This window comes from Oncorhynchus keta, unplaced genomic scaffold (genome assembly GCF_023373465.1).
Source record: "Oncorhynchus keta strain PuntledgeMale-10-30-2019 unplaced genomic scaffold, Oket_V2 Un_scaffold_7810_pilon_pilon, whole genome shotgun sequence".
NCBI classification, from domain to species: domain Eukaryota; kingdom Metazoa; phylum Chordata; class Actinopteri; order Salmoniformes; family Salmonidae; genus Oncorhynchus; species Oncorhynchus keta.
The window spans coordinates 17,173-42,836 of record NW_026290999.1 but is presented as its reverse complement, the minus strand read 5'-3'; the positions used below and the strand labels follow the sequence as shown (position 1 = coordinate 42,836).

Sequence of the window (25,664 nt, the reverse complement as noted above, 5' to 3'; positions counted from 1 at the left end):
AAAAACCCATACTGACTGGAGAAAACTGACCCCATACTGACTGGAGAAAACCCCCATACTGACTGACTGAGACAAACCCCCCCATACTGACTGGAGACAAACCCCCATACTGACTGGAGAAAAACCCCATACTGACTGGAGAAAAACCCCATACTGACTGGAGACAAACCCCATACTGACTGGAGAAAAACCCCATACTGACTGGAGAAAAACCCCATACTGACTGGAGAAAACCCCATACTGACTGGAGAAAAACCCCATACTGACTGGAGAAAAACCCCATACTGACTGGAGAAAAACCCCCATACTGACTGGAGAAAAACCCCATACTGACTGGAGAAAAACCCCATACTGACTGGAGAAAAACCCCATACTGACTGGAGAAAAACCCCATACTGACTGGAGACAAACCCCATACTGACTGGAGAAAAACCCCATACTGACTGGAGAAAAACCCCATACTGACTGGAGAAAAACCCCATACTGACTGGAGAAAACCCCCATACTGACTGGAGAAAAACCCCATACTGACTGGAGAGAATCCCCATACTGACTGGAGAAAACCCCCATACTGACTGGAGAAAACCCCATACTGACTGGAGAAAAACCCCATACTGACTGGAGAAAAACCCCATACTGACTGGAGAGAATCCCCCATACTGACTGGAGAAAATCCCCATACTGACTGGAGACAAACCCCATACTGACTGGAGAAAAACCCCATACTGACTGGAGACAAACCCCCATACTGACTGGAGAAAACTGACCCCATACTGACTGGAGAAAAACCCCATACTGACTGGAGAAAAACCCCATACTGACTGGAGAAAATCCCCATACTGACTGGAGAAAAACCCCCATACTGACTGGAGAGAATCCCCCATACTGACTGGAGAGAATCCCCATACTGACTGGAGAAAATCCCCATACTGACTGGAGAAAATCCCCCATACTGACTGGAGAGAATCTGACCCATACTGACTGGAGAGAATCCCTCATACTGACTGGAGAGAATCCCCCATACTGACTGGAGAAAAACCCCCATACTGACTGGAGAAAAGCCCCATACTGACTGGAGAAAATCCCCATACTGACTGGAGAGAATCCCCATACTGACTGGAGAGAATCCCCATACTGACTGGAGAGAATCCCCCATACTGACTGGAGAGAATCCCCCATACTGACTGGAGAGAATCCCTCAAAAAATCCCCATACTGACTGGAGAAAAACCCCCATACTGACTGGAGAAAATCCCCATACTGACTGTAGAGAATCCCCATACTGACTGGAGAGAATCCCCATACTGACTGGAGAGAATCCCCATACTGACTGGAGAGAATCCCCCACTGACTGGAGAGAATCCCTGACTGGATCCCCCATACTGACTGGAGAAATCCCCATACTGACTGGAGAGAATCCCCCATACTGACTGGAGAGAATCCCCATACTGACTGGAGATAATCCCCCATACTGACTGGAGATAATCCCCATACTGACTGGAGAGAATCCCTCATACTGACTGGAGAGAATCCCCCATACTGACTGGAGAGAATCCCTCATCCCCCATACTGACTGGAGATAATCCCCATACTGACTGGAGATAATCCCCATACTGACTGGAGAGAATCCCCCATACTGACTGGAGAGAATCCCCCATACTGACTGGAGAGAATCCCCCATACTGACTGGAGAGAATCCCCCCATACTGACTGGAGAGAATCCCCCATACTGACTGGAGAGAATCCCCATACTGACTGGAGAGAATCCCCATACTGACTGGAGAGAATCCCCCATACTGACTGGAGAGAATCCCCCATACTGACTGGAGAGAATCCCCATACTGACTGGAGTGAATCCCCCATACTGACTGGAGAGAATCCCTCATACTGACTGTCCCCCATACTGAGAATCCCCATACTGACTGGAGAGAATCCCCCATACTGACTGTAGAGAATCCCCCATACTGACTGGAGAGAATCCCCCATACTGACTGGAGAGAATCCCTCATACTGACTGGAGAGAATCCCCCATACTGACTGGAGAGAATCCCCATACTGACTGGAGAGAATCCCTCATACTGACTGGAGAGAATCCCCCATACTGACTGGAGAGAATCCCCATACTGACTGGAGAGAATCCCCATACTGACTGGAGAGAATCCCCCATACTGACTGGAGAGAATCCCCATACTGACTGTAGAGAATCCCCCATCATATTGACTGGAGAGAATCCCTCATACTGACTGTAGAGAATCCCCATACTGACTGGAGAGAATCCCCCATACTGACTGGAGAAAATCCTCATACTGACTGGAGAAAAACCCCATACTGACTGGAGAAAAACCCCATACTGACTGGAGAAAATCCCCATACTGACTGGAGAAAAACCCCATACTGACTGGAGAAGAACCCCATACTGACTGGAGAAAAACCCCATACTGACTGGAGAGAATCCCCATACTGACTGGAGAGAATCCCCATACTGACTGGAGAGAATCCCCCATACTGACTGGAGAGAATCCCCCATACTGACTGGAGAGAATCCCCATACCCCCATACTGACTGGAGAGAATCCCCCATACTGACTGGAGAGAATCCCTCATACCCCCAGACTGGAGAGAATCCCTCATACTGACTGGAGAGAATCCCCATACTGACTGGAGAGAATCCCCCATACTGACTGGAGAGAATCCCTCATACTGACTGGAGAGAATCCCCCATACTGACTGGAGAGAATCCCTCATACTGACTGGAGAGAATCCCCCATACTGACTGGAGAGAATCCCCCATACTGACTGGAGAGAATCCCCCATACTGACTGGAGAGAATCCCCATACTGACTGGAGAGAATCCCCATACTGACTGGAGAGAATCCCCCATACATACTGACTGGAGAGAATCCCCCATACTGACTGGAGAGAATCCCCATACTGACTGGAGAGAATCCCCCATACTGACTGGAGAGAATCCCCCATACTGACTGTAGAGAATCCCCCATACTGACTGGAGAGAATCCCCCATACTGACTGGAGAGAATCCCTCATACTGACTGGAGAGAATCCCCCATACTGACTGGAGAGAATCCCCATACTGACTGGAGAGAATCCCCATACTGACTGGAGAGAATCCCCATACTGACTGGAGAGAATCCCCATACTGACTGGAGAGAATCCCCATACTGACTGGAGAGAATCCCCATACTGACTGGAGAGAATCCCCATACTGACTGGAGAGAATCCCTCATACTGACTGGAGAGAATCCCCATACTGACTGGAGAGAATCCCCCATACTGACTGGAGAGAATCCCCCATACTGACTGGAGAATCCCCCATACTGAATCCCCCATACTGACTGGAGAGAATCCCCCATACTGACTGGAGAGAATCCCCATACTGACTGTAGAGAATCCCTCATACTGACTGGAGAGAATCCCCCATACTGACTGTAGAGAATCCCTCATACTGACTGGAGATCCCCCATACTGAGAATCCTGACTGAGAGAATCCCCCATACTGACTGGAGAGAATCCCCCATACTGACTGACTGAGAGAATCCCCCATACTGACTGGAGAGAATCCCCCATCATACTGACTGGAGAGAATCCCCATACTGACTGGAGAGAATCCCCCATACTGACTGGAGAGAATCCCTCATACTGACTGGAGAGAATCCCCATACTGACTGGAGAGAATCCCTCATACTGACTGTAGAGAATCCCCATACTGACTGGAGAGAATCCCTCCCATACTGACTGGAGAGAATCCCTCATACTGACTGTAGAGAATCCCCATACTGACTGGAGAAAATCCCCATACTGACTGGAGAAAATCCCCATACTGACTGGAGAGAAACCCCATACTGACTGGAGAAAAACCCCATACTGACTGGAGAAAAACCCCATACTGACTGGAGAAAAACCCCATACTGACTGGAGAAAAACCCATATAATGACTGGAGAGAATCCCCCTCATCATACTGACTGGAGAGAATCCCCCATACTGACTGGAGAGAATCCCCATACTGACTGGAGAGAATCCCCCATACTGACTGGAGAGAATCCCTCATACTGACTGGAGAGAATCCCTCATACTTTTTGCACACACCCTAACCCTAACCCACACTGTATATAGACTTTCTTTTTTTTTTCCATCTATTGTGTTATTGACTGTATGTTTGTTTATTCCATGTGTAACTCTGTGTTGTTGTTTCTGTCGCAATTCTTTGCTTTATCTTGGCCAGGTCGCAGTTGTAAATGAGAACTTGTTCTCGACTAGCCTACCTGGTTAAATTAATGTGAAATAAAACAAGTTTTAAAAAAATGTTTAAAAATTACATTAAAATAAGGTATTGTTATTGGTGGAGTTATTATATTAAAATAAGGTATTGTTATTGGTGGAGTTATTACATTAACATAAGGTATTGTTATTGGTGGAGTTATTATATTAACATACAGTATTGTTATTGGTGGAGTTAATATATTAACATAAGGTATTGTTATTGGTGGAGTTATTATATTAACATACAGTATTGTTATTGGTGGAGTTATTATATTAACATAAGGTATTGTTATTGGTGGAGTTATTATATTTAAATGAGGTATGCTTAGCCATGTGGAGTATTTACAGTTGGATTACTATATAATACTGTGACTTGTTGTCACAGTTGATCTTAAGAAAAATGTTTATTGGTGGTCTGTTGAAGTGTCTTTGCTCATGTTTGTCTCCTGTCTGTCCTCTAACCCTCTGTCCCTGTCTCCAGGACAACCAGACCCCGCTCCACATCTCCAGTCGTCTGGGGAAGCCTGACATCGTGCTGTATCTGCTGCAGAATGGGGCGTGTCCTGACGCCACTACCACCTCTGGCTACACCCCCCTACACCTGGCTGCCAAAGAGGGACACAGAGACGTCTCCTCAGTCCTCCTGACCAGGGGCTTCTCCAGACATCACTACCAAGGTACACACTACACCCAACACACTTCACACTACTAACCCTACACACTACTAACCCTATTAGAGAGGGACACAGAGACATCACCTCAGTCCTCCTTGACCAGGGGCTTCTCCAGACATCACTACCAAGGTACACACTACACCCATCACACTTCACTCTACACACTTCACCCTACACACTACTAACCCTACACACTGTGTGGTCCTTCTGTAGCTCAGTTGGTAGAGCATGGCGCTTGTAACGCCAGGGTAGTGGGTTCGATTCCCAAGGACCACCCATACGTAGAATGTATGCACACATGACTGTAAGTCGCTTTGGATAAAAGCGTCTGCTAAATGGCATATATTTTTATTATTATTATTATTATTATTACTAACCCTATTAGAGAGGGACACAGAGACATCACCTCAGTCCTCCTTGACACTACTTTTACACTTTGCACTACACACTATACCCTACACACTACACCCTACACACAGAGTTATAACTAGTTCCCTGGAGGAGGGTTAGAGTTATAACTATAGTTCCACTGGAGGGTTAGAGTTATAACTATAGTTCCCTGGAGGAGGGTTAGAGTTATAACTATAGTTCCCTGGAGGAGGGTTAGAGTTATAACTATAGTTCCACTGGAGGAGGGTTAGAGTTATAACTATAGTTCCACTGGAGTAGAGTTAGAGTTATAACTATAGTTCCACTGGAGGAGGGTTAGAGTTATAACTATAGTTCCCTGGAGGAGGGTTAGAGTTATAACTATAGTTCCCTGGAGGAGGGTTAGAGTTATAACTATAGTTCCCTGGAGGAGGGTTAGAGTTATAACTATAGTTCCCTGGAGGAGGGTTAGAGTTATAACTATAGTTCCACTGGAGGAGGGTTAGAGTTATAACTATAGTTCCCTGGAGGATGGTTATAGTTATAACTATAGTTCCCTGGAGGAGGGTTAGAGTTATAACTATAGTTCCCTGGAGGAGGGTTAGAGTTATAACTATAGTTCCCTGGAGGAGGGTTAGAGTTATAACTATAGTTCCCTGGAGGAGGAGTAGAGTTATAACTATAGTTCCACTGGAGGGTTAGAGTTATAACTATAGTTCCCTGAAGGAGGGTTAGGGTTATAACTATAGTTCCCTGGAGGAGGGTTAGAGTTATAACTATAGTTCCCTGGAGGAGGGTTAGAGTTATAACTATAGTTCCCTGGAGGAGGGTTAGAGTTATAACTATAGTTCCACTGGAGGGTTAGAGTTATAACTATAGTTCCCTGGAGGAGGGTTAGAGTTATAACTATAGTTCCCTGGAGGAGGGTTAGAGTTATAACTATAGTTCCACTGGAGGAGGGTTAGAGTTATAACTATAGTTCCCTGGAGGAGGGTTAGAGTTGTAACTATAGTTCCACTTGAGGAGGGTTAGAGTTATAACTATAGTTCCCTGGAGGAGGGTTAGAGTTATAACTATAGTTCCCTGGAGGAGGGTTAGAGTTATAACTATAGTTCCCTGGAGGAGGGTTAGAGTTATAACTATAGTTCCCTGGAGGAGGGTTAGAGTTATAACTATAGTTCCCTGGAGGAGGGTTAGAGTTATAACTATAGTTCCACTGGAGGAGGGTTAGAGTTATAACTATAGTTCCCTGGAGGAGGGTTAGAGTTATAACTATAGTTCCACTGGAGGAGGGTTAGAGTTATAACTATAGTTCCACCGGAGGAGGGTTAGAGTTATAACTATAGTTCCCTGGAGGAGGGTTAGAGTTATAACTATAGTTCCACTGGAGGGTTAGAGTTATAACTATAGTTCCACTGAAGGAGGGTTAGAGTTATAACTATAGTTCCCTGGAGGAGGGTTAGAGTTATAACTATAGTTCCCTGGAGGAGGGTTAGAGTTATAACTATAGTTCCCTGGAGGAGGGTTAGAGTTATAACTATAGTTCCACTGGAGGAGGGTTAGAGTTATAACTATAGTTCCACTGGAGGAGGGTTAGAGTTATAACTATAGTTCCACTGGAGGGTTAGAGTTATAACTATAGTTCCCTGGAGGAGGGTTAGAGTTATAACTATAGTTCCCTGGAGGAGGGTTAGAGTTATAACTATAGTTCCCTGGAGGAGGGTTAGAGTTATAACTATAGTTCCACTGAAGGAGGGTTAGAGTTATAACTATAGTTCCCTGGAGGAGGTTAGAGTTATAACTATAGTTCCCTGGAGGAGGGTTAGAGTTATAACTATAGTTCCCTGGAGGAGGGTTAGAGTTATAACTATAGTTCCCTGGAGGAGGGTTAGAGTTATAACTATAGTTCCCTGGAGGAGGGTTAGTTATAACTATAGTTCCCTGGAGGAGGGTTAGAGTTATAACTATAGTTCCACTGGAGGAGGGTTAGAGTTATAACTATAGTTCCACTGGAGGAGGGTTAGAGTTATAACTATAGTTCCACTGGAGGAGGGTTAGAGTTATAACTATAGTTCCACCGGAGGAGGGTTAGAGTTATAACTATAGTTCCACTGGAGGAGGGTTAGAGTTATAACTATAGTTCCCTGGAGGAGGGTTAGAGTTATAACTATAGTTCCACTGGAGGAGGGTTAGAGTTATAACTATAGTTCCCTGGAGGAGGGTTAGAGTTATAACTATAGTTCCCTGGAGGAGGGTTAGAGTTATAACTATAGTTCCCTGGAGGAGGGTTAGAGTTATAACTATAGTTCCCTGGAGGAGGGTTAGAGTTATAACTATAGTTCCACTGGAGGAGGGTTAGAGTTATAACTATAGTTCCCTGGAGGAGGGTTAGAGTTATAACTATAGTTCCACTGGAGGGTTAGAGTTATAACTATAGTTCCACTGGAGGAGGGTTAGAGTTATAACTATAGTTCCCTGGAGGAGGGTTAGAGTTATAACTATAGTTCCCTGGAGGAGGGTTAGAGTTATAACTATAGTTCCCTGGAGGAGGGTTAGAGTTATAACTATAGTTCCCTGGAGGAGGGTTAGAGTTATAACTATAGTTCCCTGGAGGAGGGTTAGAGTTATAACTATAGTTCCCTGGAGGAGGGTTAGAGTTATAACTATAGTTCCCTGGAGGAGGGTTAGAGTTATAACTATAGTTCCACTGCAGTCTGCTGATTGATTCAGAGTGTTTCCATGGCTGGAGGTAGCGTGACATCATACACCACAGCATCTGTATCGGTCCATTAGTTTTGCTTATATTCAGTCCATTCGCAGCAGGCTGGCTGCTGGCAGAGGTCACATAGTGAATGGTGATGCTGCATTTATAGTTAGCATTAAAGCAAAGTGGTCTTTGTTTTGCTTATATTATCATGCTGCTTGACCTCTGTGGGTACAGTGAGTGGTATCAACAGTTAGTAGTATGAAAGGTTAGGGCTAATAAAGGTCAGTGTGATGAATGGGTTAGTTAAGGTTAGGGTTAGAGAGAATGGTTCATCTGGGGTTAGAGAGAATGGTATCAGCAGTTAGGGTTAGTTAATGTTAGGGTTAGTGGTATGAATGGTTAGGGTTAGTTAAGGTTAGGGTTAGTTATAGGTTAGGGTTAGTTAAGGTTAGGGTTAGTGTGATGAATGGTTCATCTGGGGTTCGAGAGAATGGTATCAGCAGTTAGGGTTAGTTAAGGTTAGGGTTAGTGGTATGAATGGTTAGGGTTAGTACTGGTTAGGGTTAGTGGTATGAATGGTTAGGGTTAGTACTGGTTAGGGTTAGTGTGATGAATGGTTCATCTGGGGTTAGAGAGAGTGGTATCAGCAGTTAGGGTTAGTTAAGGTTAGGGTTAGTGGTATGAATGGTTAGGGTTAGTTAAGGTTAGGGTTAGTGGTATCAGCAGTTAGGGTTAGTTAAGGTTAGTGTTAGTGTGATGAATGGTTCATCTGGGGTTAGAGAGAATGGTATCAGCAGTTAGGGTTAGTACTGGTTAGGGTTAGTGGTATGAATGGTTAGGGTTAGTGAAGGTTATGGTTAGTGTGATGAATGGTTGATCTGGGATTAGAGAGAGTGGTATCAGCAGTTAGGGTTAGTACTGGTTAGGGTTAGTGGTATGAATGGTTAGGGTTAGTTAAGGTTAGGGTTAGTGTGATGAATGGTTGATCTGGGATTAGAGATAATGGTATCAGCAGTTAGGGTTAGTGTTATTAATGGTTAGGGTTAGTTAAGTTTAGGGTTAGTGGTATAAATGGTTAGGGTTAGTACTGGTTAGGGTTAGTGGTATGAATGGTTGATCTGGAGTTAGAGAGAGTGGTATCAGCAGTTAGGGTTAGTGGTATTAATGGTTAGGGTTAGTTAAGGTTAAGGTTAGTTAAGGTTAGGGTTAGTGGTATCAGCAGTTAGGGTTAGTACTGGTTAGGGTTAGTGGTATGAATGGTTAGGGTTAGTTAAGGTTAAGGTTAGTGTGATGAATAGTTCATCTGGGGTTAGAGAGTTAGTGGTATCAGCAGTTAGGGTTAGTTAAGGTTAGGGTTAGTGGTATGAATGGTTAGGGTTAGTTAAGGTTAAGGTTAGTGTGATGAATAGTTCATCTGGGGTTAGAGAGAGTGGTATCAGCAGTTAGGGTTAGTGGTATGAATGGTTAGGGTTAGTTAAGGTTAGGGTTAGTGGTATGAATGGTTAGGGTTAGTACTGGTTAGGGTTAGTTAAGGTTAGGGTTAGTGGTATTAATGCTTAGGGTTAGTACTGGTTAGGGTTTATGGTATGAATGGTTAGGGTTAGTACTGGTTAGGGTTAGTGGTATCAACAGTTCGGGTTAGTACTGGTTAGGGTTAGTGGTATGAATGGTTGATCTGGGGTTAGAGAGAGTGGTATCAGCAGTTAGGGTTAGTGGTATTAATGGTTAGGGTTAGTACTGGTTAGGGTTAGTGGTATGAATGGTTAGGGTTAGTACTGGTTAGGGTTAGTGGTATGAGTGGTATCAGCAGTTTGGGTTGAAGTTAGTGGTGTAACCGGTTGATGTTTCACTGCCTTGCTTCACAACAGAGGAATCTGTTGCGTAACTGAGTTGTGGGTATCGTTATTAATTATCGTTGTAATGGATCAACACTTTATTGAACTGTGACACAGTCCATGGAAATGACTCTATGTACAGTTAGTTCAACTTCTCTCTGTCATGTGAGTCTTGTTGGGAAATAATCAGAATTAGTTGGTAACATAGGTAAGATGTTTTATATTCATCATATGTTTGTAAGTTACTTCTCATCAGAATGTGTTTGTATAATACTGTGGCGGGGTTGCAGTATCTGTTCTCTGTCAGGACTAAGTTGTTTGGGCCGGAGAGAGGGGAGGGTCAGCGTGGATCTCTTGGCTCCACAATGTCTGTGTGCCAGTCAGTGTGTCTCTGTGATCTTGTCCAGATAGGATGGATTTGATATATGCCTGTTGATATGGAGGATTGGTTTATGGTTCTGAGTTTGAGAAAAGAACATAGTTTAGGAGACAAAGCTGAACGATAAATTATGGCCTATGCTGCCTGGCTATGTGTGTCTTTGCTATAAAGGATCTCAGTTGCAATGTGTGAGGACTCTCTCAGAGAATTCATTGATAGACACTGAATTGATCTGAGAGTCACAGGGTTGTGATGGAGCTCATATAATTAAAGATGGACTTTATGATAACTAACTCTGACTTGTGTGTGGTTTGTTCTCATTATTTGGTAAATACAGGAAATTTCCACGACAGTCTGCTGTTCTATGTTATAATCATCTGAGTCTGCTGTTCTATGTTATAATCATCTGAGTCTGCTGTTCTATGTTATAATCATGTGAGTCTGCTGTTCTATGTTATAATCATGTGAGTCTGCTGTTCTATGTTATAATCATCTGAGTCTGCTGTTCTATGTTATAATCATGTGAGTCTGCTGTTCTATGTTATAATCAGCTTCATTCTATAGCTGGAGGACTCCTGATATCTCCAGGAGTAATGTCTTTATCTGTTGAGGTCTAGTACTGTCTTTACCTGTTGTGGTCTAGTACTGTCTTTATCTGTTGAGGTCTGGTACTGTCTTTATCTGTTGTGGTCTAGTACTGTCTTTATCTGTTGTGGTCTAGTACTGTCTTTATCTGGTGTGGTCTAGTACTGTCTTTATCTGTTGTGGTCTAGTACTGTCTTTATCTGGTGTGGTCTAGTACTGTCTTTATCTGTTGTGGTCTACTACTGTCTTTATCTGTTGTGGTCTAGTACTGTCTTTATCTGTTGTGGTCTAGTACTGTCTTTATCTGTTGTGGTCTAGTACTGTCTTTATCTGTTGTGGTCTACTACTGTCTTTATCTGTTGTGGTCTAGTACTGTCTTTATCTGTTGTGGTCTGGTACTGTCTATACCTGTTGTGGTCTAGTACTGTCTTTATCTGTTGTGGTCTAGTACTGTCTGTCTGTCTTTATCTGTTGTGGTCTGGTACTGTCTTTATCTGTTGTGGTCTAGTACTGTCTGTCTGTCTTTATCTGTTGTGGTCTAGTACTGTCTTTATCTGTTGTGGTCTAGTACTGTCTGTCTGTCTTTATCTGTTGTGGTTTAGTACTGTCTTTATCTGTTGTGGTCTAGTACTGTCTTTATCTGTTGTGGTCTAGTACTGTCTTTATCTGTTGTGGTCTACTACTGTCTTTATCTGTTGTGGTCTAGTACTGTCTTTATCTGTTGTGGTCTGGTACTGTCTATACCTGTTGTGGTCTAGTACTGTCTTTATCTGTCTGTCTTTATCTGTTGTGGTCTAGTACTGTCTTTATCTGTTGTGGTTTAGTACTGTCTTTATCTGTTGTGGTCTGGTACTGTCTTTATCTGTTGTGGTCTGGTACTGTCTTTATCTGTTGTGGTTTAGTACTGTCTGTCTGTTATACTGTTGTGGTTTAGTACTGTCTTTATACCTGTTGTGGTCTAGTACTGTCTTTATCTGTTGTGGTTTAGTACTGTATTTATCTGTTGTGGTCTGGTACTGTCTTTATCTGTTGTGGTCTAGTACTGTCTTTATCTGTTGTGGTCTGGTACTGTCTTTATCTGTTGTGGTCTGGTACTGTCTTTATCTGTTGTGGTTTAGTACTGTCTGTCTGTCTATACCTGTTGTGGTTTAGTACTGTCTGTCTGTCTATACCTGTTGTGGTCTAGTACTGTCTTTATCTGTTGTGGTTTAGTACTGTCTTTATCTGTTGTGGTCTGGTACTGTCTTTATCTGTTGTGGTCTGGTACTGTCTTTATCTGTTGTGGTCTAGTACTGTCTTTATCTGTTGTGGTCTAGTACTGTCTTTATCTGTTGTGGTCTAGTACTGTCTTTATCTGTTGTGGTCTAGTACTGTCTTTATCTGTTGTGGTCTAGTACTGTCTTTATCTGTTGTGGTCTAGTACTGTCTTTATCTGTTGTGGTCTAGTACTGTCTTTATCTGTTGTGGTCTAGTACTGTCTTTATCTGTTGTGGTCTGGTACTGTCTTTATCTGTTGTGGTCTAGTACTGTCTTTATCTGTTGTGGTCTAGTACTGTCTTTATCTGTTGTGGTCTAGTACTGTCTTTATCTGTTGTGGTCTAGTACTGTCTTTATCTGTTGTGGTCTGGTACTGTCTTTATCTGTTGTGGTCTAGTACTGTCTTTATCTGTTGTGGTCTGGTACTGTCTGTCTGTCTTTATCTGTTGTGGTCTGGTACTGTCTTTATCTGTTGTGGTCTAGTACTGTCTTTATCTGTTGTGGTCTGGTACTGTCTTTATCTGTTGTGGTCTGGTACTGTCTTTATCTGTTGTGGTCTAGTACTGTCTTTATCTGTTGTGGTCTAGTACTGTCTTTATCTGTTGTGGTCTAGTACTGTCTTTATCTGTTGTGGTCTAGTACTGTCTTTATCTGTTGTGGTCTGTACTGTCTTTATCTGTTGTGGTCTAGTACTGTCTTTATCTGTTGTGGTCTAGTACTGTCTTTATCTGTTGTGGTCTAGTACTGTCTTTATCTGTTGTGGTCTAGTACTGTCTTTATCTGTTGTGGTCTGGTACTGTCTTTATCTGTTGTGGTCTGGTACTGTCTTTATCTGTTGTGGTCTAGTACTGTCTTTATCTGTTGTGGTCTGGTACTGTCTTTATCTGTTGTGGTCTAGTACTGTCTTTACTGTTGTGGTCTGGTACTGTCTTTATCTGTTGTGGTCTAGTACTGTCTTTACCTGTTGTGGTCTGGTACTGTCTTTATCTGTTGTGGTCTAGTACTGTCTTTATCTGTTGTGGTCTGGTACTGTCTTTATCTGTTGTGGTCTAGTACTGTCTTTATCTGTTGTGGTCTAGTACTGTCTTTATCTGTTGTGGTCTAGTACTGTCTTTATCTGTTGTGGTCTAGTACTGTCTTTATCTGTTGTGGTCTAGTACTGTCTTTACCTGTTGTGGTCTGGTACTGTCTTTATCTGTTGTGGTCTGGTACTGTCTTTATCTGTTGTGGTCTAGTACTGTCTTTACCTGTTGTGGTCTGGTACTGTCTTTATCTGTTGTGGTCTAGTACTGTCTTTACCTGTTGTGGTCTGGTACTGTCTTTATCTGTTGTGGTCTGGTACTGTCTTTATCTGTTGTGGTCTGGTACTGTCTTTACCTGTTGTGGTCTAGTACTGTCTTTATCTGTTGTGGTCTAGTACTGTCTGTCTGTCTTTATCTGTTGTGGTCTGGTACTGTCTTTATCTGTTGTGGTCTAGTACTGTCTTTATCTGTTGTGGTCTAGTACTGTCTTTATCTGTTGTGGTCTAGTACTGTCTGTCTTTATCTGTTGTGGTCTGGTACTGTCTTTATCTGTTGTGGTCCAGTACTGTCTTTATCTGTTGTGGTCTAGTACTGTCTTTATCTGTTGTGGTCTAGTACTGTCTTTATCTGTTGTGGTTTAGTACTGTCTTTATCTGTTGTGGTCTAGTACTGTCTTTATCTGTTGTGGTCTAGTACTGTCTTTATCTGTTGTGGTCTAGTACTGTCTTTATCTGTTGTGGTTTAGTACTGTCTTTATCTGTTGTGGTCTAGTACTGTCTTTATCTGTTGTGGTCTGGTACTGTCTTTATCTGTTGTGGTCTAGTACTGTCTTTATCTGTTGTGGTCTAGTACTGTCTTTATCTGTTGTGGTCTAGTACTGTCTTTATCTGTTGTGGTCTAGTACTGTCTTTATCTGTTGTGGTCTAGTACTGTCTTTATCTGTTGTGGTCTAGTACTGTCTTTATCTGTTGTGGTCTAGTACTGTCTGTCTGTCTTTATCTGTTGTGGTCTAGTACTGTCTTTATCTGTTGTGGTCTGGTACTGTCTTTATCTGTTGTGGTCTGGTACTGTCTTTATCTGTTGTGGTCTAGTACTGTCTTTATCTGTTGTGGTCTAGTACTGTCTTTATCTGTTGTGGTCTGGTACTGTCTTTATCTGTTGTGGTCTGGTACTGTCTTTATCTGTTGTGGTCTAGTACTGTCTTTATCTGTTGTGGTCTAGTACTGTCTTTATCTGTTGTGGTCTAGTACTGTCTTTATCTGTTGTGGTCTAGTACTGTCTTTATCTGTTGTGGTCTAGTACTGTCTTTATCTGTTGTGGTCTAGTACTGTCTTTATCTGTTGTGGTCTAGTACTGTCTTTATCTGTTGTGGTCTAGTACTGTCTTTATCTGTTGTGGTTTAGTACTGTCTTTATCTGTTGTGGTCTAGTACTGTCTTTATCTGTTGTGGTCTAGTACTGTCTTTATCTGGTGTGGTCTGGTACTGTCTTTATCTGTTGTGGTCTGGTACTGTCTTTATCTGTTGTGGTCTAGTACTGTCTTTATCTGTTGTGGTCTAGTACTGTCTTTATCTGTTGTGGTCTAGTACTGTCTTTATCTGTTGTGGTCTAGTACTGTCTTTATCTGTTGTGGTCTAGTACTGTCTTTATCTGTTGTGGTCTAGTACTGTCTTTATCTGTTGTGGTTTAGTACTGTCTTTATCTGTTGTGGTCTAGTACTGTCTTTATCTGTTGTGGTCTAGTACTGTCTTTATCTGTTGTGGTTTAGTACTGTCTTTATCTGTTGTGGTCTAGTACTGTCTTTATCTGTTGTGGTCTGGTACTGTCTTTATCTGTTGTGGTCTAGTACTGTCTTTATCTGTTGTGGTCTGGTACTGTCTTTATCTGTTGTGGTCTAGTACTGTCTGTCTGTCTTTATCTGTTGAGGTCTAGTACTGTCTTTATCTGTTGTGGTCTGGTACTGTCTTTATCTGTTGTGGTCTAGTACTGTCTTTATCTGTTGTGGTCTGGTACTGTCTTTAGCTGTTGTGGTCTAGTACTGTCTTTATCTGTTGTGGTCTAGTACTGTCTTTATCTGTTGTGGTCTGGTACTGTCTTTATCTGTTGTGGTCTGGTACTGTCTTTATCTGTTGTGGTCTAGTACTGTCTTTATCTGTTGTGGTCTAGTACTGTCTTTATCTGTTGTGGTCTCGTACTGTCTTTATCTGTTGTGGTCTAGTACTGTCTTTATCTGTTGTGGTCTAGTACTGTCTTTATCTGTTGTGGTCTAGTACTGTCTTTATCTGTTGTGGTCTAGTACTGTCTTTATCTGTTGTGGTCTGGTACTGTCTTTATCTGTTGTGGTCTAGTACTGTCTTTATCTGTTGTGGTCTAGTACTGTCTTTATCTGTTGTGGTTTAGTACTGTCTTTATCTGTTGTGGTCTAGTACTGTCTGTCTGTCTTTATCTGTTGTGGTCTAGTACTGTCTTTATCTGTTGTGGTCTGGTACTGTCTTTATCTGTTGTGGTCTAGTACTGTCTTTATCTGTTGTGGTCTGGTACTGTCTTTATCTGTTGTGGTCTGGTACTGTCTTTATCTGTCTGGTCTGGTACTGTCTTTATCTGTTGTGGTCTAGTACTGTCTGTCTGTCTTTATCTGTTGAGGTCTAGTACTGTCTTTATCTGTTGTGGTCTGGTACTGTCTTTATCTGTTGTGGTCTAGTACTGTCTTTATCTGTTGTGGTCTGGTACTGTCTTTAGCTGTTGTGGTCTAGTACTGTCTTTATCTGTTGTGGTCTAGTACTGTCTTTATCTGTTGTGGTCTGGTACTGTCTTTATCTGTTGTGGTCTGGTACTGTCTTTATCTGTTGTGGTCTGGTACTGTCTTTATCTGTTGTGGTCTAGTACTGTCTTTATCTGTTGTGGTCTAGTACTGTCTTTATCTGTTGTGGTCTAGTACTGTCTTTATCTGTTGTGGTCTAGTACTGTCTTTATCTGTTGTGGTCTAGTACTGTCTTTATCTGTTGTGGTCTAGTACTGTCTTTATCTGTTGTGGTCTAGTACTGTCTTTATCTGTTGTGGTCTAGTACTGTCTGTCTGTTTATCTGTTGTGGTTTAGTACTGTCTTTATCTGTTGTGGTCTAGTACTGTCTTTATCTGTTGTGGTCTAGTACTGTCTTTATCTGTTGTGGTCTAGTACTGTCTTTATCTGTTGTGGTCTAGTACTGTCTTTATCTGTTGTGGTCTGGTACTGTCTTTATCTGTTGTGGTCTGGTACTGTCTTTATCTGGTGTGGTCTAGTACTGTCTTTATCTGTTGTGGTCTAGTACTGTCTTTATCTGTTGTGGTCTAGTACTGTCTTTATCTGTTGTGGTCTAGTACTGTCTTTATCTGTTGTGGTCTAGTACTGTCTTTATCTGTTGTGGTCTAGTACTGTCTCTATCTGTTGTGGTCTGTACTGTCTTTATCTGTTGTGGTCTAGTACTGTCTTTATCTGTTGTGGTCTAGTACTGTCTTTATCTGTTGTGGTCTAGTACTGTCTTTATCTGTTGTGGTCTAGTACTGTCTTTATCTGTTGTGGTCTAGTACTGTCTTTATCTGTTGTGGTCTAGTACTGTCTTTATCTGTTGTGGTCTGGTACTGTCTGTCTGTCTTTATCTGTTGTGGTCTAGTACTGTCTTTATCTGTTGTGGTTTAGTACTGTCTTTATCTGTTGTGGTCTAGTACTGTCTTTATCTGTTGTGGTCTAGTACTGTCTTTATCTGTTGTGGTCTAGTACTGTCTTTATCTGTTGTGGTCTAGTACTGTCTTTATCTGTTGTGGTCTAGTACTGTCTTTATCTGTTGTGGTCTAGTACTGTCTTTATCTGTTGTGGTCTAGTACTGTCTTTATCTGTTGTGGTCTAGTACTGTCTTTATCTGTTGTGGTCTGGTACTGTCTATACCTGTTGTGGTCTAGTACTGTCTTTATCAAATCAAAATGTATTTGTCACATACACATGGTTAGCAGATGTTAATGCGAGTGTAGCGAAATGCTTGTGCTTCTAGTTCCGACAATGCAGTAATAACCAACAAGTAATCTAGTTAACAATTCCAAAACTACTGTCTTATACACAGTGTAAGGGGATAAAGAATATGTACATAAAGATATATGAAGCGGCATAGGCAAGATACAGTAGATGGTATTGAGTGCAGTATATACATATGAGATGAGTATGTAAACAAAGTGGCATAGTTAAAGTGTCTAGTGATACATGTATTACATAAAGATGCAGTAGATGATATAGAGTACAGTATATACATATGAGATGAATAATGTAGGGTATGTAAACATTATATTAGGTAGCATTGTTTAAAGTGGCTAGTGATATATTTTACATAATTTCCCATCAATTCCCATTGTTAAAGTGGCTGGAGTTGAGTCAGTGTGTTGGCAGCAGCCACTCAATGTTAGTGGTGGCTGTTTAACAGTCTGATGGCCTTGAGATAGAAGCTGTTTTTCAGTCTCTCGGTCCCAGCTTTGATGCACCTGTACTGACCTCGCCTTCTGGATGATAGCGGGGTGAACAGGCAGTGGCTCGGGTGGTTGTTGTCCTTGATGATCTTTATGGCCTTCCTGTGACATCGGGTGGTGTAGGTGTCCTGGAGGGCAGGTAGTTTGCCCCGGTGATGCGTTGTGCAGACCTCACTGCCCTCTGGAGAGCCTTACGGTCGTGGGCAGAGCAGTTGCCGTACCAGGCGGTGATACAGCCTGACAGGATGCTCTCGATTGTGCATCTGTAGAAGTTTGTGAGTGCTTTTGGTGACAAGCCGAATTTCTTCAGCCTCCTGAGGACCAATTCTTCAGTTTGTCTGGGTGGACCAATTCAGTTTGTCTGTGATGTACGCCGAGGAACTTAAAACTTACTACCCTCTCCACTACTGTCCCATCAATGTGGATAGGGGGTGTTCCCTCTGCTGTTTCCTGAAGTCCACAATCATCTCCTTAGTTTTGTTGACGTTGAGTGTGAGGTTATTTTCCTGACACCACACTCCGAGGGCCCTCACCTCCTCCCTGTAGGCCGTCTCGTCGTTGTTGGTAATCAAGCCTACCACTGTTGTGTCGTCCGCAAACTGGATGATTGAGTTGGAGCGTGCGTGGCCACGCAGTCGTGGGTGAACAGGGAGTACAGGAGATGGCTCAGAACGCACCCTTGTGGGGCCCCAGTGTTGAGGATCAGCGGGGTGGAAATGTTGTTGCCTACCCTCACCACCTGGGGGCGGCCCGTCAGGAAGTCCAGTACCCAGTTGCACAGGGCGGGGTCGAGACCCAGGGTCTCGAGCTTGATGACGAGCTTGGAGGGCACTATGGTGTTAAATGCCGAGCTGCAGTCGTTGAACAGCATTCTCACATAGGTATTCCTCTTGTCCAGATGGGTTAGGGCAGTGTGCAGTTGGTTGAGATTGCATCGTGTGTGGACCTATTTGGGCGGTAAGCAAATTGGAGCAAATCTAACTGGATAAGAGCGTGGGTCTAGGGTGTCAGGAAGGGTGGAGGTGATATGGTCCTTGACTAGTCTCTCAAAGCACTTCATGATGACGGAAGTGAGTGCTACGGGCGGTAGTCGTTTAGCTCAGTTACCTTAGCTTTCTTGGGAACAGGAACAATGGTGGCCCTCTTGAAGCATGTGGGAACAACAGACTGGGATAGGGATTGATTGAATATGTCCGTAAACACACCAGCCAGCTGGTCTGCGCATGCTCTGAGGGCGCGGCTGGGGATGCAGTCTGGGCCTGCAGCCTTGCGAGGGTTAACACATTTAAATGTGGCACTGTATTGTCCTCAAAGCGGGCAAAAATGTATTTAGTCTGCCTGGGAGCAAGACATCCTGGTCCGTGACTGGGCTGGTTTTCTTTTTGTAATCCGTGATTGACTGTAGACCCTGCCACATACCTCTTGTGTCTGAGCCGTGAATTGAGATTCTACTTGTCTCTATACTGACGCTAGCTTGTTTGATTGCCTTGCGGAGGGAATAGTTACACTGTTTGTATTCGGTCATCTTACTTTGTCATTTACATCTAAAGCCACTTTATACCACTCAAATGCCAAGCTTCTGCCTCTAACCCTAGGAAACTTTTTTCCACCTTCTCCTTCCTTAATCCTCCACCCTCCCACTCCCTCTCTGCGGACAACTTTGTCAACCACTTTGAAAAAAAGGTTGACTGATACCCTGTCCTCCTCCACTCAGCCTATTGAGTCCACTGGTCTCACTCACACAGAACTACCCTACACCTTGACCTCTTTCTCCCCTCTCGCTCCAGATGACAGCCTGCGACTAGTGAGGGCTGGCTGCTCCCCTTCCCCATCCTGGAGACCTTCTCTTCTTCTCATCCCTGAACTGACACCCTATGACTTCAAAATGGCCAGACCTTCTCCCATTCCTCACTTCCCTCATCCCTGACCACTGGCTGCGCACCACTATGACTTCAAAATGGCCAGAGTCACTCCCCTCCTCAAGAAATCAAAACTCGACTCATCTGACGTCTAAAACTACAGACTTTTATTCCTTCTTTCTTTTCTTTCTAAAACTCTTGAGCGTTCTGTCTCTGACCGACTCTCTCAGAACGATCTTCTGGACCCTAACCAGTCAGGCCTCAAGATGGGTCACTCAACACGATTCTGCTCTCCTCTGTGTCACAGAGGATCTTCTGGACCCTAACCAGTCAGGCTTCAAGACTGGTCACTCAAACAGTCTCAGGCTCTATCAGATCCTCCTCTCCACCCTCTCAGGGCTGGGTGTCTCAGGCTCTATCAGATCCTCCTCTCCACCCTCTCAGGGCTGGGAGTCTCAGGCTCTATCAGATCCTCCTCTCCACCCTCTCAGGGCTGGGTGTCTCAGGCTCTATCAGATCCTCCTCTCCACTCTCTCAGGGCTGGGTGTCTCAGGCTCTATCAGATCCTCCTCTCCACCCTCTCAGGGCTAGGTGTCTCAGGCTCTATCAAATCCTCCTCTCCAACCTCTCAGGGCTGGGCGTCTCAGGCTCTATCAGATCCTCCTCTCCACCCTCTCAGGGCTGGGCGGCTCAGGCTCCACCCTCTGGGGCTGGGCGTCTCAGGCGTCTCAGGTTCTCCACACTACTGGATTGCATCCTACCGGTGATGTGGAGAGGATCTGTGTCCGCACCACGTACTCTCTCTACTGGTGTCCCCCAGGGCTCGGTTCTAGGCCCTCTCCTCTTCTCTCCATACACCAAGTCACTCAGCTCTGTCAGATCCTCACATGGTCTCTCCTATCATTGCTATGCAGATGACACAGCTACTTTTCTCCTTCCCCCCTTCTTACACCCAGGTGGCGACAGGCATCTCAGATATCTCAGCTTGGATGTCGGTCCTCCACCTCAGCCTAGACAATACGGAACTGCTCTTCCTCTCCATCCCGGTTGACTCCACAGTGTCACCCTCCCAGAGTGCAAAGAACCTTGGCGTGACCCTGGACAACACCCTGTCGTTCTCTGCAAACATCAAAGCAGTGACCCATTCTTGCAGGTTCATATTCTACAACATCTGTAGAGTACGACCTTCCCTCACAAAGGAAGCGGCGCAGGTCCTAATCGAGGCACTTGTCCTCTCCCGTCTGGACTACTGCAACTCACTGTTGGCTGGGCTCTCCACTTGTGCCATCCCACCCCTACGGGAGGGCAGCTCCCACTCAGCCCAGTCCAAGCTCTTCTCTCCCACTCAGCCCAGTCCAAGCTCTTCTCTCCCGCTCAGCCCAGTCCAAGCTCTTCTCTCCTTCGCTCTGCCCAGTCCAAGCTCTTCTCTCCCGCTCTGCCCAGTCCAAGCTCTTCTCTCCCACTCAGCCCAACCAAGCTCTTCTCTCCCACTCAGCCCAGTCCAAGCTCTTCTCTCCCACTCAGCCCCCAGTCCAAGCTCTTACTAACTACTGTGATATATGGTCCCACCTAGCTATCTGAAGATGAATATACTAACTACTGTGATATGTGGTTGTCTCACCTAGCTATCTGAATGACATACTAACTACTGTGATATGTGGTTGTCCACCTAGCTATCTGAATATACTAACTACTGTGATATGTGGTTGTCCACCTAGCTATCTGAATATACTAACTACTGTGATATGTGGTTGTCCCACCTAGCTATCTGAATATACTAACTACTGTGATATGTGGTTGTCCTACCTAGCTATCTGAATATACTAACTACTGTGATATGTGGTTGTCCTACCTAGCTATCTGAATATACTAACTACTGTGATATGTGGTTGTCTCACCTAGCTATCTGAATATACTAACTACTGTGATATGTGGTTGTCCCACCTAGCTATCTGAATATACTAACTACTGTGATATGTGGTTGTCTCACCTAGCTATCTGAATATACTAACTACTGTGATATGTGGTTGTCCCACCTAGCTATCTGAATATACTAACTACTGTGATATGTGGTTGTCTCACATAGCTATCTGAATATACTAACTACTGTGATATGTGGTTGTCCCACCTAGCTATCTATACTAACTACTGAATACACTAAATATACTAACTACTGTGATATGTGGTTGTCTCACCTAGCTATCTGAATATACTAACTACTGTGATATGTGGTTGTCCACCTAGCTATCTGAATATACTAACTACTGTGATATGTGGTTGTCGCACCTAGCTATCTGATGATGAAAGCACTAACTGTAAGGTGCTCTGGATACGAGCTTCTGCTAAATGACTAACATGTAATAATCTATGATGTGATGCTGTGAGTGTTGTTTTGGCTCATTGCTGTCTACTCCTCTCCTCTCTTCTCTCATCTCCTCTCTGTACTCCTCTCATCTCCATCATCTCCTCCCTGTCTCCTCTCTCCTTTCATCACCTCCTCCTCTCCTCTCCTTTCCTTTCATCACCTCCTCCTCTCCTCTCCTTTCCTTTCATCACCTCCTCCTCTCCTTTCCTCTCTCCTCTCCTCTCCTCCCCTCTTCCAGAAAGGCTTCACTCCCCTCCATGTTGCAGCTAAGTATGGGAAGATGGAAGTGGCCAACCTTCTGCTGCAGAGACACACTGCGCCCGATGCAGCTGGGAAGGTACCGTAGTCACCATGGAAACAGGGATGAGCTAGTCTGGTAGTCAGTAGTGCATCTCACTGATAGTAATAGTAACGTACAGCACAGATAGTTCTCACTGATGTCATATGAGTTATTCTCATATTGGTTCATTATAATGTAACTACACATCAGTATTCTTGCAGTGCTACTAACCAGGTTTCCATCCAACCTTTTTAATTTGTCGGTAAAATGTGTTATTTGAGAAATGGCGGTGAAAACGCCTTTTGTGTGCAAATATTGATTAACCATCACATGGAAGGAAGCTTGGGAGTCACGCGATGATATGTTGTGTGGTCCTCCCACTACGACTCCGGCTTGGAGCTACGCGATTATATATTTTGTGGTCCTCCCACTACGACTCCGGCTTGGAGCTACGCGATGATATGTTGTGTGGTCCTCCCACTATGACTCCGGCTTGGAGCTACGTGATGATATGTTGTGTGGTCCTCCCACTATGACTCCGGCTTGGAGCTACGTGATGATATGTTGTGTGGTCCTCCCACTACGACTCCGGCTTGGAGCTACGTGATGATATGTTGTGTGGTCCTCCCACTACGACTCTGGCTTGGAGCTACGCGATGATATGTTGTGTGGTCCTCCCACTACGACTCCGGCTTGGAGCTACGCGATGATATGTTGTGTGGTCCTCCCACTACGACTCCGGCTTGGAGCTACGCGATGATATGTTGTGTGGTCCTCCCACTACGACTCCGGCTTGGAGCTACGTGATGATATGTTGTGTGGTCCTCCCACTACGACTCCGGCTTGGAGCTACGCGATGGTATGTTGTGTGGTCCTCCCACTACGACTCCGGCTTGGAGCTACACGATGGTATGTTGTGTGGTCCTCCCACTACGACTCCGGCTTGGAGCTACGCGATGATATGTTGTGTGGTCCTCCCACTACGACTCCGGCTTGGAGCTACGCGATGATATGTTGTGTGGTCCTCCCACTACGACTCCGGCTTGGAGCTACGCGATGATATGTTGCGTGGTCCTCCCACTACGACTCCGGCTTGGAGCTACGCGATGATATGTTGTGTGGTCCTCCCACTACGACTCCAGCTTGGAGCTACGTGATGATATGTTGTGTGGTCCTCCCACTACGACTCTTTCATTTGATTATTAGCTGGATGAAGAAACTGTATGAATGAAGGTCCATTATCATGTATACAGGTTGGATTTGGTTTGACTCATTTAGAAGTAGATTGAGGTTTGACTCATTTAGAAGTAGATTGAGGTTTGACTCATTTAGAAGTAGATTGAGGTTTGAGTCATTTAGAAGCAGATTGAGGTTTGACTCATTTAGAAGTAGATTGAGGTTGGATTTGGTTTGACTCATTTAGAAGTAGATTGAGGTTGGATTTGGTTTGACTCATTTAGAAGTAGATTGAGGTTGGATTTGGTTTGACTCATTTAGAAGTAGATTGAGGTTTGACTCATTTAGAAGTAGATTGAGGTTGGATTTGGTTTGACTCATTTAGAAGTAGATTGAGGTTTGACTCATTTAGAAGTAGATTGAGGTTTGACTCATTTAGAAGTAGATTGAGGTTGGATTTGGTTTGACTCATTTAGAAGTAGATTGAGGTTTGACTCATTTAGAAGTAGATTGAGGTTTGACTCATTTAGAAGTAGATTAAGGTTGGATTTGGTTTGACTCATTTAGAAGTAGATTGAGGTTTGACTCATTTAGAAGTAGATTGAGGTTGGATTTGGTTTGACTCATTTAGAAGTAGATTGAGGTTTGACTCATTTAGAAGTAGATTGAGGTTTGACTCATTTAGAAGTAGATTGAGGTTGGATTTGGTTTGACTCATTTCAAAGCAGATTGAGGTTGGATTTGGTTTGACTCATTTAGAAGTAGATTGAGGTTTGATTTGGTTTGAGTCATTTAGAAGTAGATTGAGGTTTGACTCATTTAGAAGTAGATTGGGGTTGGATTTGGTTTGACTCATTTAGAAGTAGATTGAGGTTGGATTTGGTTTGACTCATTTAGAAGTAGATTGAGGTTTGATTTGGTTTGAGTCATTTAGAAGTAGATTGAGGTTTGACTCATTTAGAAGTAGATTGGGGTTGGATTTGGTTTGACTCATTTAGAAGTAGATTGAGGTTTGACTCATTTAGAAGTAGATTGAGGTTTGACTCATTTAGAAGTAGATTGAGGTTTGAGTCATTTAGAAGCAGATTGAGGTTTGACTCATTTAGAAGTAGATTGAGGTTGGATTTGGTTTGACTCATTTAGAAGTAGATTGAGGTTGGATTTGGTTTGACTCATTTAGAAGTAGATTGAGGTTTGACTCATTTAGAAGTAGATTGAGATTGGATTTGGTTTGACTCATTTAGAAGTAGATTGAGGTTTGACTCATTTAGAAGTAGATTGAGTTTGGATTTGGTTTGACTCATTTAGAAGTAGATTGAGGTTTGACTCATTTAGAAGTAGATTGAGGTTGGATTTGGTTTGACTCATTTAGAAGTAGATTGAGGTTTGACTCATTTAGAAGTAGATTGAGGTTTGACTCATTTAGAAGTAGATTGAGGTTGGATTTGGTTTGACTCATTTAGAAGTAGACTGAGGTTGGATTTGGTTTGACTCATTTAGAAGTAGATTGAGGTTTGACTCATTTAGAAGTAGATTAAGGTTGGATTTGGTTTGACTCATTTAGAAGTAGATTGAGGTTTGACTCATTTAGAAGTAGATTGAGGTTGGATTTGGTTTGACTCATTTAGAAGTAGATTGAGGTTTGACTCATTTAGAAGTAGATTGAGGTTTGACTCATTTAGAAGTAGATTGAGGTTGGATTTGGTTTGACTCATTTAGAAGTAGATTGAGGTTGGATTTGGTTTGACTCATTTAGAAGTAGATTGAGGTTGGATTTGGTTTGACTCATTTAGAAGTAGATTGAGGTTGGATTTGGTTTGACTCATTTAGAAGCAGATTGAGGTTGGATTTGGTTTGACTCATTTAGAAGTAGATTGAGGTTTGATTTGGTTTGAGTCATTTAGAAGTAGATTGAGGTTTGACTCATTTAGAAGTAGATTGAGGTTGGATTTGGTTTGACTCATTTAGAAGTAGATTGAGGTTGGATTTGGTTTGACTCATTTAGAAGTAGATTGAGGTTTGATTTGGTTTGAGTCATTTAGAAGTAGATTGAGGTTTGACTCATTTAGAAGTAGATTGGGGTTGGATTTGGTTTGACTCATTTAGAAGTAGATTGAGGTTTGATTTGGTTTGAGTCATTTAGAAGTAGATTGAGGTTTGACTCATTTAGAAGTAGATTGAGGTTGGATTTGGTTTGACTCATTTAGAAGTAGATTGAGGTTTGACTCATTTAGAAGTAGATTGAGGTTGGACTCATTTAGAAGTTTGAGGTTGGATTTGGTTTGATTTTAGAAGCAGATTGAGGTTGGATTTGGTTTGACTCATTTAGAAGTAGATTGAGGTTTTTGGTTTGACTCATTTAGAAGCAGATTGAGGTTGGATTTGGTTT

General features: G+C 43.3%; 1 protein-coding gene across 1 annotated transcript in view; it reads left to right on the top strand.

Annotated features, from left to right (window-relative positions):
• LOC118383297 (ankyrin-3-like) overlaps positions 1 to 25,664 on the top strand; it is a 180,319-nt gene that overhangs the window by 139,989 nt on the left and 14,666 nt on the right. The window contains exons 16-18 of the mRNA XM_052517420.1: positions 4,759 to 4,930; positions 5,055 to 5,080; positions 22,058 to 22,156. Of these exons, the coding sequence (XP_052373380.1) occupies positions 4,759 to 4,930; positions 5,055 to 5,080; positions 22,058 to 22,156 (297 nt within the window). The remainder of the gene's footprint in view (positions 1 to 4,758; positions 4,931 to 5,054; positions 5,081 to 22,057; positions 22,157 to 25,664) is intronic.